General features: G+C 36.5%; 1 protein-coding gene across 1 annotated transcript in view; it reads right to left on the bottom strand.

The window, feature by feature from the left end:
- Positions 1 to 14,005, bottom strand: part of LOC149144921 (uncharacterized) — a 110,564-nt gene extending 96,559 nt beyond the window's left edge. Inside the window, exons 1-2 of the mRNA XM_089453122.1 lie at positions 13,715 to 14,005; positions 13,288 to 13,420 (exon numbers count right to left, since the gene is read on the bottom strand). Coding sequence (XP_089309248.1) covers positions 13,288 to 13,420; positions 13,715 to 13,746 — 165 coding nt within the window. The 5' untranslated portion in view covers positions 13,747 to 14,005. The remainder of the gene's footprint in view (positions 1 to 13,287; positions 13,421 to 13,714) is intronic.
- Positions 14,006 to 14,988: the final 983 nt, after the last annotated feature.

Genomic DNA, 14,988 nt, shown 5'->3' with positions numbered 1-14,988 from the left:
CTTGATCCATTGCATTAACTGCCTTCAAGAAAAGTACCCCTCGAGGACTATAAACAAGCACATTGATCAATGGGCGATGACACAAATCTGAACAACCATCACTCAAAAATTGTGCATCCTGTATGCTTCCAAGACTCTTTAATCTGAACCAACTTTTCTATCACTCTGTGTCATGTTTTCTTTAGCAAAGTGGTCCTTAAAGCTTCAGATCCGGAAGAAAAATAGCTCTTCCCAAAATCAATGGTCCTTTTTATACATTTTTAAAATATGGACTCCTGACCACATTAAAGGGAATTGCACATGCATAAAAGAATTCTGCAACAGTATCATCAACTTCTTGTCTCTCCATAGGTTTCCAAAATTGATTTAAAGTTTTGGTTCCACCTTTTTTCGTTGGAGTAGAACTTGATCCACCCATGGTTGAGATTGAATTAATGGCGTTTGAGAAAGACAGGGCAATCTCCCTTTCAGTTTGTTGCCTCTTATTCTCCCTTTTTTCCTTTTTCCATCTATTAAGTGAAATAGTCTTTCTCCACTGCACTTTTTTGTTCCTCAACGATCTTAGTGCAGCCTTCAACACCACCTCCACTTCCATTGCTAACATTAGAGAAAAGTTTAGCCTAAAAGTGCCCATGAAATTTTCACGTACATAATATGTAAACCAATCAAAGTCCTTTAAATTTAAAAAGAGGTACATGTAAATATTTTGGAGAGAAGATTAAAAAATTACTTTTTTTAATTGTAATTTTGTCTTATATCCTTATAGGTTTACTCAAATTTCAATGTAGACACTCGTTGGATGCAAAATTAAATTAGACATCCAACGAGTACCCATTATGCATACTTTTGAGCAGTGTTGCAGTACAAAATCGCAGTTTTTTAAAACCGGCGATATTATCGCCCGATAAATACAACATTTTTTTCAGCGATTTTTTCCAAAAAATTGCGATTCGATGGCAAAAAATCGTGGCCCATTACAACAGCGGGTTTATAAAACAAAAAATCACGATTTTTTTAAATTCATTTGCACAAACAGCGGCACGCTGGCAGCAACAGGGTTTTTGAGTGACCTCTTGGTCGTTTGGGAACTGAATCCGCTGATTGGAAGAGAAAAACGAAGTGAGAGCTAAGGAGGAGACGAATTTTCTCTATCAAACCAGTATGGGCACCAACATTTTGTGTTTTGTAACTTTGTTTTGGTTTTTTTTCTATGTTTTTGGTTGGGTTTGGAATCTGGATAACCCATTGTTTATCAAAAGAATTCAATGGGTTATCAAATATTTTTGAATTGATTTGAATCTTGATGGGGTTTTTGTCATTTGATTTTTCATTTTGTTTGTTAAAATTTCTTAAATTGTCAAAAATTCCATGTGTTTTGTTATGTTACTGATGTATGTAATTATTTTTTAGTTTTTGTACAATGTAAATTGTAAGTTTGTAACTTGTAAATTGTAATCCTTATTTTTCCATAGGTTCACCGAATCACCATTCAACTTCAAGTTCAAAGTTCAAAGTTCAAAGTCAAACATGCCAAGGAAATCAGACCCTCTATGGGAATTTAGTGAACCTGATGGAGGGATTGATAGAATAAACTTGTCTTGCAAGTTGTGTGGGCAACATATGTTGGGGGGTTTACAGATTGAAGTATCACCTTGCACAAATCCTTGGATTTGATGTAGGGTCTTGCACAAATACAAATCCTGAAATCATCCGAAAAGCCATGAGATCATTGGAAAATTTAGAGCACAATAGAGAGGCCAAAGCAGAAATGAAGAAGCAACTAACAAAGTCTGTGTTAAGCTCAGGTGAACAAGGAAGTGGCACTGGTTCTACTTCAGCATCAACCAACCTGGTAGCTGCCTCATCATTTTTTGTTCCTAGAACCACGCCTGGTTCACAGCCATCTATCACTTCAATGCTTAAAAAAACTGAGAAAGAACAAGCTGACAAGTTGTTGGCCAAATTTCTCCTTTGGAGTGATATTCCTTTCAGCATTGTAAGGAATAATCCATTTTTCCAACCTGCTGTTGATGCTATTGCAACTGTTGGCCCAGGGTACAAAATCCCTTCTTATGGTGACTTTAGAGGCCAGATTCTTCAAAATGAAAAGGTTGACTACACCAAAATATTGGAGGAGTTTAGGGAATCATGGGCACAAATAGGATGCACTGTGATGTCAGATGGTTGGACTGACCAAAAGGAGAGAACCCTTATAAACTTCTTGGTTAGTTGTCCCAAGGGGACTATGTTTATGAAATCTGTTGATGCATCTACACATATCAAAGATACAATAACTTTATGTGATTTGCTGGATGTGTTTATTTTGGAGGTGGGTGCAAAACATGTTGTCCAAGTCATAATGGACAATGCTACAAATTATGTTGTTGCTGGCAGGATGCTTATGGAGAGGCATCCTACTTTATTTTGAACACCTTGCGCTGCACATTGTATTGATTTGATGTTGGAGGACCTAGGGAAAATTTTCTTTGTCAAAGATATTGTTGAGTCATCAAAAAGAATTACAAAATTTATATATAATCATACATCTGTGCTTAGCTTGATGAAAAAATTCATCAACAACAAAGAGTTGGTGCGCCCACCATTACACCGTTTGCCACCAGTTTCATATCTCTTCAATCCCTCTTGAATTCTATGTGGGATGTGAAGAGAATGTTTCTTTCAGAGGAGTGGTGTGCTTTGACAATGAGATGCAAACCAAAGAGAGAGGCCATTTGCAGACTAGTTTCATACCAGGAAGACTTTTGGGCGGGAGTGCAGGAGGTGTGCACCGTTACTGAACCTTTGGTAAAGGTTCTTCGATTAGTTGATGGTGAGAAGCCCATAATGGGCTATTTGTATGAGGCCATGGACAGAGCGAAAGAATCTATTCAGGCCTACTATGATGATAAAGGAGATGAGGGGTTTCAAAGACAACTCCTCCTATGGGAAGTGATTGATGAACGATGGAACAACACACTCCATCATCCCATTCATGCTGCAGGGATCTACCTGAACCCCACATTTTCTTACCCATGTGGGTTCGTATTTGATGTTGAGATCATGGATGGATTCTTAACCTGTGTTCAGAGGATGGTGCGATCTCCAGTAGAACGTACAGAAATCTCCAAAGAAATTGAGACATACAGGATGGCAGGTGGCACATTTGGCTTTGACATGGCTGTGACTGATAGGACGACTAAAATGCCAGGTATTTTTTAGTTTGTTTCAAATTTCATTGTCTCTTCAAGTTCATAACTTCATACTTTGATTCAACTTTCAAATTTCATTTTTTTCTTATGTTTATTTAAAATTTTATTTGTAATTTTGTTGTAGATGCATGGTGGAGAATGTATGGTGCCAAGGTACCCCTTCTGCAAAAGCTTGCCATTTGAATCCTCAGCCAAACATGTAGCTCCTCAGGATGTGAGTGTAACTGGAGTGTATTTGAAAAAATACACAACAAGAAGTGCAACAGGTTCACACTTTAAATATTGCAAATTTCCAAATAATTTTTTGAATTCATTAAACAATATTTTTTTTTATAATTATTATTTCATGATCTTTGTACAGGTTGGAGTCCCATCGACTTAATGACATGGTCTACGTCTACTACAATTTTCGATTGTGGGTGAGGCAACTTGAGAAGACACCTGATATGGAGGCCACCTCATTAGATGGGATTGACACCACTGCTGCATGGAGGGTTGAGGCCAAGAGGCCTCTCATGGAGTCTACTGATGATTGGTTAGTGCAGGAGGTAGTGGAGGGGGGGAGGAGGAGGAGGAGGCGGAGCAACAAGACAAGGAGGTGACACCACCTACCTGGGCTACCCCTGCCACCAGTAGAGGACGTGGTCTACCGCCTATAGCTCCTAGTTCTTCCGCTTCTAGAGTACAGCAGAGTCCACTACCAACTCCACCGGCACTACATCTAGAGGGAAAGGGAAAGCTATTGCATTTTCTCGCAAGAGGGGCAGAGAAAATCAATAGTATTAGACTTTAGTTATTTGGTTCATTTCATTGTATATGACATTATGACTCATGATATGACTCATGAGATACATTATTATATTTTTTGTTGATATTTTGAGGCTGAGTTGGGAGTCATGAGTCAGGACTTACTATTCTAACAATGATTCACTATTATGTGTGATGTAGCACTAGAAATGATATCAAACATCTTATATATTAGTTCTTTTATCATATTTATGTGTCAATGTATTTATTTTATGTTGTCGATGCTTTAGATATTAAAAAAATTGAAAAAAAAATGAATATTTTTGTATGTTACAATTTTTTCCCGTTTTTTACCGATTTTTTCCCCGCGTCGATAATACCGTGATAACGATTAATGCAACATTGCTTTTGAGAAAGCCCGCATTGATAAAAATTGAATGCATACTTTTGAGAAAACCCGCATTGATAAAAATTGAATGCATACTTTTGAGAAGACATGCATTGATAAAAGTTGAAGATATATTAAAAAATGTGTTTAATGCATTTTTTAATGTATCTTCAATTTTTATCACTGTGGGTCTTCTCAAAAGTATGCATAATGAATACTCGTTGGATGCGGAATTCTGCATGCAACGAGTGTCTACACTTGAAATTGAGTAAACTTATAAGCAAATAAGCCAAAAATACAATGAAAAAAATAGTTTTCTTCTTTTCCCTCCAAAATTCATAACTATTATTTTATTATTTTCCTATTATTTTAATATTTTTCCTTAAGAGGCCACTTTTAGGCTAAAATTTTCTCTAATGTATTGGAAAGGTGATCCACTACTCTAGTTAAAGAGCCAGTGAATTGATGTCCACACAACTAACACAAAAGACTTTTCCCTTCTCTTTTGATAAAATTCCATGCTACAGTGGTTGATTTTGGGGGTGCCATTGAAATTTGAATGTTCTGATTGTTGAAATGAAGCTTGAAATTTTTGCAGTTTATTTTTTTTAAATTTACATTTTAATTTTTTTGCAGAATGAAACTGTAATTTATAAAATATATTTAAACAGTCTGGATCTACTAAGGCTGAAGCTTGAGAGACCAAACACAATATATTCAAAAAATACCTAAATTTTAACTATTAATTTGTATATAATAACTAATATAAAAAATGTTGTTTAACAGTTGACAACCTGGACTCCTCGGTGCTCACTGTCGTCACCTGTCCAATTCCTTTGGGCTTTTGGCTAACTCATGACTACCTCGTTGTGCGGAGCACCTGTAGTTGAACCCTAATGGTATTGGACCTTGGTGATAGGTATGCAACGCCAGGATCAGGGATCAAGTGGAACGAAACACTGTGAGTGTGGCTATGTAGGCTACGTCTATGCCTTTGGGTTAAAACTGTCGTTGTGGGCCTGTGGCTATAGCTTGTGAGCGATAAGTGTGGGCACTACCTGTGAGTCGGGAGTCCGTGACCAGTGGAGACTCAAGAGTCAAAATGAAAATGTTGACAGCCTATTGTGACGCTGAGAGCCGAGAAGCAAGAGACGAGGGTTGAAATTGGAGTCACGAGTGAGCACTGAGCAGGAGTAGTGAGAGTCGATGGTAGAGCAAGGGTACGTGGCATCAAGCAGGAGCCGATGGGTGTGTGAGAAAGAATTTAGAATCCAGGCGCCAAACCTCTTTTACCTCTGTTATTTTTTTATTTTTTTTAATTATTAACACCCTACCAAGAAAAACCTAACATGAACAAAATCAAACTTTCAGCGAATTTAAACAAATTTTCAGGTGCATTGATTTTTTTTGTGTTCGAGTTCAACATTCAATTTGGGTTCATGTTCGGCGTTCGATTGGGGTTCATGTTTGGCATTTTGTTCAGCGAATAAAATCGAATTTGTTCAGATTTGTTTGAGGTTTGGCGAATTTCAAATCCCAAGGATTAAATTCACCGAACCCGGTGACTTAGGTTGCATCCTCAAGATCAAAATTTCTCATTAGACGAGGTATAACGACCTCTAAAGTGTTATTGAAGGGGATCAAGACCAACTCTCAAAGGGTCTCTACTGTTATGATAACACAAACTAACAAAAACCTCTCAATATCAAGTGAAATCAACAATAATTAGGGGAAATAACCATTAATGCATCATAGTGGATCATACCTAATATTAGGGGCACAAGAATACTTCACACGAAACTCACCTTCAAATGTCTAACCAGAATGGGACATGTAAACAAGTTACATCACTTATATTAGGGATGATTAGGTCAACAACTCTATTAGGTGTTTCCATCCCCCAAGGGGAATGACATGTCCCAAGTTAGCCCATCAATCCGTAGGTGTGTGCAATAATGATGGTTGTAGAGTGGGAAAGACTTCACAATAGGTCCCATAGCCATGTGACCAGCTAATGGGGGTCCAACATTCTGAGTGAATAGATGTAAGGAAGAAGCAATCGTAGAGGCATGAGTTATCCCTTTCCTCAGCTTGTTTTTTCCACTCCTTTGGTGCGCCTTTTACTTTTTATGATTTGTCTTTACTAGGTGCATAGCTTAGGAGCCCAAGCTTGCTTTTGATATTTTCCATTGCAGGGTTGGGACTTACAAGAATTCCTTTCCTTAAATGAAGCATTAAATGCTTGAGGAATTAGATGATGGCTAGTGAGGTGGGGTAGAGCTCATGCTACACTTTTTCCCACACGCTAGATAATGTCATATCCATCTTTTACATTTTACATTTTTCTTTCATTGTGTTTTTCTACACTTTTAAGTTTTATCATTCTTTTAGCAGCATTAAGCTCCAAGGCCAAGCGTAATGTCCTAGGGTAATTTTTCTAGGGTTTCAACACTTATTAAGAGAACAGTAAACCTTCATTTACCAATACAATAGCAGGTTTTCTTAATGATATAAAAATGCATCAACAGTCATAAAATTCTTCCACAATTGACTATAATTAGGGCCAAATATCAAGCCCATGCAACCATAGCAATTCTCAATTGTAATAGTAATATTCAAGAGTACTGAAACAGTGATATTTAAGAGTACTTAAACCAAACCAAAGAGCTAATTCACAACAGGCTTCAACTAGCTATAAATTAATTAAGTTGCCTTTGAATTTCAATCCAAATAAAAGACCTCATTGGTTGAATATCTGATAAACTCGCTATCAAAATCGGGACCTGAGGCCCTTAACCTTGAGGCTCTCGGCCCTGCAGCTGCCCAAACTCAAACTTGATCCTTCCTTAGCCAGGATTTTGGTGACCAAAAGCTCAAAGGATTACAGAGGAGACATCACTACCTATGTAGAAAGAACCTTGTCAATAGCCTTCAAATTGAGATATCCTTCGTTGTCCTGTAAATGGCCTAATAAATGACCTCAGATAGATTTTTCCTTATGTGCCAAAATCATACTAGAATTGTTCCAAAGAAACCTATTGCCAGAACAAGAAAAAAGGGTGTCTAGGTAGGGTGGGATCCGCTCCACCAAAACTAGAAAAAAGGATTATATAGGTTGGGATCACCTCCACCGAAGCTAATCAAGAAGCAAGGGTCTTAAACCCTCATAGCCTCAGCTCAAGAAAAATCAAAGATATCCAATCCAAATCGATGATGATCAAATGACTCCAACTCTCCTTTATTTATAGATTTCCCCATGGGGCTTCTCTTCCTTAATCAAATGTGAGGGGTTCATGTGCAACCCCCAATTTGGGGTTTTTGCCCCAGCCAACCCAAAAATTGGATAATTGGGTTTTCCCCCTTTATCAAGCCTATAGTCTACGGGGTTGGATAGGCTACTTTGTCCTCCTGTAGGTAATTAATCCATAGGGGACATTCACTCAAGTTTTCAAGCCTAGACTCAAGGATATGGATGAAGGGTACGAATCCCAATGACCACCGGCCCAAAGAATGGAGATGGATAAAAGGGAAAAATGGAAAGATGTAAGTATGGATTATCTTGGACATGCTACATCAATCAGTGCTTCCCTAGTAGTGCCCTTCCTAAAACCCTAAGGCCTCAAAGGAGGTCCCACTAGACTAGAGTCAAATACTAACCTCCCATGTGAAGGGAACAAGAATATAGTCGAGATTGGTCAATCATCCAGTTTGTGCTGTGATTCATCCTAGTATTGCCCATAACATTAAATGAAAGCACATATTACAAAAATGGTTGAAGTACCTGTCGATGGATGATCCACCTTCCTTTAAGAAGGCATGCCAGATGTGAGAGAAATCTGACCAGAGTAATAAGTAGAGAAAAATTGCATAATGTTATGTGCTGATCATATAGGGCTGCTCGCTTACTGGCTGTCCAAAGAGGAGAATTTTTTTTCTCCCAGGGGTTACCCACTTTTTGGTGGGTAACAGTCACAAAGGCGGAAAGGGTTTCCATTCCTATTGCTATAGTTTTTTGTTCCATAATCAAGCAACTGCAAAGGAAATACATAATAGAGAAAAGCAAAGGAATAAGGCGACCATGTAACAGTCCGTATCAGGGCACCATGTCCAATGGCTTTGTAAACTTTGAGAATAATAAAAGCAAGGCAAAATCCTTTATTTCTAGTTGGATTTTTTTTCCCACATGTTCCTCCAAGGTAAATCATGCATTTTTTATGTTATATGATGTGTTTTTACCATTATAGTTTTGTAAACTATTCTTATTTGTCAGTTAATTTTAACAACAGAGATGATGTGTTTTTAATATTGTTAAAACATGTCTCTGTTGTGTTCTTAATATTGTTAAAACATCATACGTAAGTAAATCACTCTGTAGTAGAGTATAGTCTCATTGTATTTGTAGCAGTAATATTAATATTTGTTGCGACAAACTGTCCACTGAAATATCCAATGCAGTTTATGCATCACTGGAAAGAAAAGACAAAGCAATGCAGAATGAATAGAATTCCAGAATCCATACAAAGAAATGGCAATTGCGAACTTGTGAAGATGACTAAAGGCAAATAAAACAATTGGTTGAAAATGAGTTTTAATAAATGGATGTCAAAGGTGCATTTTGAAATGGTGATTTAGAAGAGGAAGTGTACTTGCAACAAACCAGAGGCTTCATGCAAAAGAGGAAAGAGCATCTAGTGCGTAAGTTGAAGAAGGCAGTGTACAAGCTTAAATAGACTTATAGAGCTTGGTATGTACCATCACTACACATAGAAAGATAAACACATAGAGCAACTGGATTTCAAAGAAGACCACCAAATCTAAATCATACTAGCAACATTCAGCCATATTGATCCTTTCTGTATCTAAATTCATGCAGTGCAGAATCGGTGGATATGTAATACCATAGTTACCAAGATCGCAATAAAATAGCATGGTTACAATTTTTACCATGTGGTGATTTTTGTTGAATTTTTGTAGCTATGGTTGGTCTTCGTAATTAATATTTTAGCCATTGATGTATTTGTAATGATAAATATAAAGCATCTTCTTCATGCTATTGTCAAAAGAGAAATTTTAAAGCATGTTCTTCATGTCCTTTTTAAAAAAGAAAATTTGAATTTTTGAAAATTGAATTTTTGGCTCCAAATAAGCCAAGTCGGCCCCAGTCAAGTAAGGAACCTACTCGACCTCTAGAATCACTATATATATGCTACGCGACTTCCTCCTCTTGGGCAAATTCGGATCATCACACAAACAAGTATTTCTCTGTCCATCTAGAGAAGGAGACAAGGAAGAAGGACGGCCGAAGAAGACTGAGCTCTCTCTCTCTCTCCATTAGCCTTCACACGTGTGATCTGATTTCCATCTGTGACCTCGCACATGTGATAGAAAGGACCAAACTTCTGAGGCATAACAAGAGCTGCAGAACTGAAATTCTTGGGTGCAGAAGGAGGCCGAAATTCGGCCCTAGCAGAGCAGACCAGACCAAGTCACTTGGGAAGATTTTTTACTTGACTAGGAGGGAGTTGGACCAGGTTTGACCAAGTCTACTTTGCTGGTCAGTTTGACCTTGTTATTGACTAGAAGATCTAGGTGTGTCTCTTCTTGAACTGGACAATTTCTCTAAGGAAAAGGTTGATGGGTTTCCCCCCATGTGAGTTTTCGCAGGGTAAATGTTTGTGTTCCTGTTTGGCTATCTCTTTATGATCCTATTGCCATTTAGGTTTCTATTGTTGAGATCTTTTGTGTAATTGCTTTATGATGAATATGAATGCAAAATAAGAGTAACTAAAGAAATCATAAGAAGTAATTATCAGTTTAGAAGATCCTATAAAAAATCAACAATTTTATCGCGGGTAAAAATTGCCAATTTTTTGCCTTCCAAAAAAAGTGTCATTTTACTGCAGAAATCGTGATAAAACCATGACATGACAATCACATATGGTTCAGCTGACCAATAAACCAATATAAATGATCTAATTAATTTCAAAATAGACCCGAAAAACCACACAAAAATCTCAAAAAAATGATAATAAAAAAAACCAAATTTTTTCATTTAAAAACCTATAGATATCTGGTTAATTGGTTAATCATCATTTCAAGGAATTGAATTAGTTTTGATTGATTGATTGCACATTTTGAAGCTTGTATTCTCCAACACAAGTAGTTTTGTTTTGGGGGGGAGAGGAGGGCATTCTGTCGCTTAAATTCTTCAATACAAGTGACTTTTTGGGAGATAATACTGGCTGTGTAACATGTTTCTGAGTTACATTGTTTCTGGGCCATGACAGTGCAATTTTGGGTTCTCATTTTTCACTGCATTTCACCTTCAGAGTCCAGACTCTAAATGTAATAAATTCAGGTCCTTCTAAGTTCTATCTAGATTCTATCTTGCAACCAAATTTTAATGGTGGATATAGTGAGCAGTAGCACGCTGCTACATCCTGCTTGTAGCTTTCATTCTCCTACGAATACTTGGAGAGAATTTGAATGATCATTTTAGTTCATTAACATTTGCTTATGCAATTCTGCTATGAATACTGGCAGAAAGTTTAAACTTGAAACAATAGACTACATCACTACACTGTATATTAATATAACCCTACTATTTCAGTGTAAGATATGTGATTTTTCTGTTTCTATGAAATGTATACTTCCATATTTTAATACTATTAAGTTTTTCTATCTTGTATTTTCCCGTACCAAATTGTATTCATATTCAAAACTTGCAAACTATGATATAAATCTATAAATAAATATCAAAGATGATAATGATAATGATAATGTGATGGTGATTGATGAGCTCATCATTACAGGTAGAAATACATATATGATTGAGGAACTGAAGGGGGAATGCATGCAGCCTTTGAAATAACTAATTTGAGCCTACTTCATTATTATTTAAGAGTAAAAGCATGGAAGATGGGTGACAGGTACCTTTATATCACAAAGGAGTACATCTAGAAGATGCTAAGAAGGTTTAACGTGGCTAATTCTAAGTCAATGGCATCTCCAATATAAATATGAATGAAGTTATGAGAGCATTAAGGTTTAAACTTTAAAGCAATAGATGATGCAAAGGTGTATAGACAACTGATAAGAAGTATGATCTGCTTTATTATAATTAGACCGGATTTAGTCACACAATTGGGATTATTTTGCAGTTAATCGCATGTCCCAAAGATGTGCACTGGAAAGCAGGAGAAGGATTTTAAGGTATGTGAAATACAGTACATTATAGACTTGACTATGTACAGACCAGTGACTTCAAGTTGGTTGGGCATACAAATTCAGATTGGGTAGGTTACCTAGATGTAAGGAAACTTACCACAGGTTACTCATTTAGTATGGAAACGGGAGACATTTCATGGATTAGTAAGAAACAACCAATTATTATATTGTCTTCCATAAAAGCTAGGCACAAAGTAGCAGCTGATTCAACAAGAGAAACATACAGCTCAAGTAGGTTTTGGGTGATACAAACCTTCAAAAAACTCAAGCCACACCCCTCTATCATAACTCGTAATGTAACTCGAGTTATGAAGAATTAAATCTTCCATGCCATAACCAAGCATATCAGATCCATCACCATGTTATCAGAGAGCGAGAGGTAAACAAAGAAGTGGAAGGCCTATATTGCAGAATAAAAAATAGCCTGCAAACATCTTCACGAAGGCATCATAAGTTATAGAGGTTTAGAGATGTGCTTGGCTTAAAGGAAAATAAGATGATCATTAAGGCAAGTGTGAGAGCATATAATTCTCATTTTAGAATAGGATCGAGATGAGATAAGATGAGCGAGACGGATGCAAATTGTTTACTTTGGGTTGATCTATTTTTGACAAAATAGTTTTTCTTATCTCGACAGTCAAATTTGAGACAAATTTTGTGCCGTGCATCCATGTTATTGTGCACATTTCTTGTGATAAACTACTCTCTTGTGTTCCGCCTCGTGCATGGTCATTGTGTAACAGAAATCCAACAGAAAGGAAGTTGAGAATGTTTAATAAGTCAAAGGTTGATGGTGGATAACTTGTATAGGCTTTTAAGGGTGTTAACAGGGTAAGAAAATATGATTCCTTTTCTTATCCTACAGTAGTGTTTTCAAAGAGGTTCTGTTCACCACTTTAACGGCCAAACCAGTACAATTCTATGCCTAGTCCTCACCCATTTGATGGCCAACCCAGTAAGGTTCTATACCTAGGTCTCAATAATCTACCAAGCAGTATAAAATTATAAAATGGTTGCATACAACTGACAGAGATCTGTTGGCACAAGGGTTCAGCTCAATTGGTTATCACCAAAGTTGTTGAGCATTTAGCTAGTTCCATGCCAGCAGGTGCCCATTTCAAATCCCCCTGGGTTAGCTGCACTAATCTAAGCTGACTGTCTTACCAGGGATGCCATGCACAAAGGTGGAAAAGCATCCTTTGGGTTTCTCTACAAGATTTCCTTCGAAAACTTAAAACGTGATCTAGATCTGCTATTGGTTGGAATCAATTTTAAAGAACCTGCAGTTTTTTGAGAAATTTCAAGAACGACACAATTTACAGGTGAAGGGGAAAACGTGCAACATCCAGGCATTGAAGGACCAGCCACTGGCCAATTAATTAAACTGCTAACAAGTTTTTTTCATTGGCATATGGCCTTTGTTAAAGAAGTGGGCTCTTTCTTTGGCTTAGACGCCACAACAAAAGGGTATCTGTTATGTCAAACTCCCTCAGACTTTGCACTTGACCGTTAAGCTGTGCCCGCACCCAGATGCGGTGGTCAACTATGATGGCCACATTCGCTCAACAACATGTCTTGGGGGTGTTTTATCAGGTGTTCATACTGAAAGTGCTTTGATTTAACCACTTGACCTTCCCCAAAATCTCTAACTGACACACAAATGAACTTAAATAGCAAAACCAAGGCAACTCTATTCAAAAGCAGAACCATACTAACCCGAATTCTGGCACTTGCTTCCTGCCCGGATTGCAAAAGCTGAGCCAGATCCCTCCTCATGTGCTTTATCTGCAAATCTGACTTGTTCTTTAACAACTTCACGCGCGAGATCGCGAGCCTCAGAGTGGTCTTGCTGCCGACAGACCCAATAATAACAAGTACTCACCATTAAAATTAAGTAACAAAGCATTCAAACAGATTCAAGATCAAACCCATTACTGCAATTGAGACTCGATATAATCAATATATGCTCAACTGATCGAAAATTTGATTGGGGTCATAGTGCTCAGTCGTCTGTAACAATATTATGTAAATTCAATTATGTGTATTCATCTCTGTGAAGACACTGTAAAAGCTAAAAAAAAAAAAAAAGCAAAGCAGCGCAATACTGAATTGATGGGAAAAAAGCACGCATATTTTTTCTCACCATTTTGCAGACTTGAAACTTTTGCCGAACATGGCTTGCAGATAAAGCTTCCTCTGATTAAAGACAGAAGATGCGGTTAAATTATGGCGACGGGATTGAATTGTGAATGGCAGAGAAAGCTATGCAGCAGGCAGCTGATTAGATTGGAGATGTACGAGTAGAGCCGTTTGTGGGAACATATGTTGGAGAAGGTCTCAACTAGGGAAGGGGAGAGGAAAAGACAGCAGCGATAGGAACAAGTCAGACACCCATTCGAAATCTTACTCAACACAGTTCCGAAAGGAAAGTCAGCTTGAGGTTCCCAATATCTTCACATGGAGCAAATTAGTTTAGTTTAGTTTTACAGCTAATGATTTATTAATTAAAAAAAATGTAGTAGTGATCTATAGTCAAATTGGTTCGTTACGCATTTTAGCGCAATAATGTAATGCGAATTGCTTTGATGGCGAGAAAATTTATTAGTGTAGGAATATTGATTACAGAGAAAATTATGGTATTTAAAATGATTGATTGGGGTAGTTTGTAAGGGGATAATTTTCATTTTTAAATATGGTTTATTTTGAGTTATTAATCTATTTTTATATTTGAAAAAAAATAGTTATTATTTTAGGTGTTATTTTAAAATAACAATTAATTTATTTTAAATAATGTTTTTTAAATAATATTTAGTTTTAATTTTATTCATAAAATTAAATATTATTTATAATTAGTGTTTAATGTTTTAGTAAGGTTTATTATCAATTTGATTAATTAATTATTTTTATTAAAATAACAAAATTAAGATATATTAGTTTAGATTTATTTTAGTTTTGAATTTATCAATATTATTTATAATTAGTGTTTAATGTTTTAGTAAGGTTTATTATCAATTTGATTAACTAATTATTTTTATTAAAATAATAAAATTAATATATATTAGTTTAGATTTATTTTAGTTTTGAATTTATTAAACATTGAGAAGGATCAAATTTTTCAATATACAAATTTCTTTTTTTAGTGTAAAATTTGAAGAATGATTTGCACCTCTAAAAATTTGAACACTTAATAAAATCCTAAATTAAGATTGATCTCATATATATATATATATATAATTTTAATGCCATGGGAGAAGTAGTCCATGCATGAAAATAAGTTTTTCTCGGTCCCGGAGGGAACCAGTCAACCTGAAGGCACATGCATCAGTCTGCGAGCCTGGGATGAAAATCTGCGTAGTTTCTGGGCTGAGCAAAGATGGTTGTCCCAGAGGGATTGCACAATTTTTGGGAGGAACAGGT

The sequence above is a fragment of the Pinus tabuliformis genome, chromosome X (assembly GCF_031772625.1).
Source record: "Pinus tabuliformis cultivar Carrire ecotype Pingquan chromosome X, CPIR1, whole genome shotgun sequence".
In the NCBI taxonomy this organism is placed as follows: domain Eukaryota; kingdom Viridiplantae; phylum Streptophyta; class Pinopsida; order Pinales; family Pinaceae; genus Pinus; species Pinus tabuliformis.
Note: the sequence above shows the minus strand (reverse complement) of the source record. Positions and strands in the feature narration are given on the sequence as shown.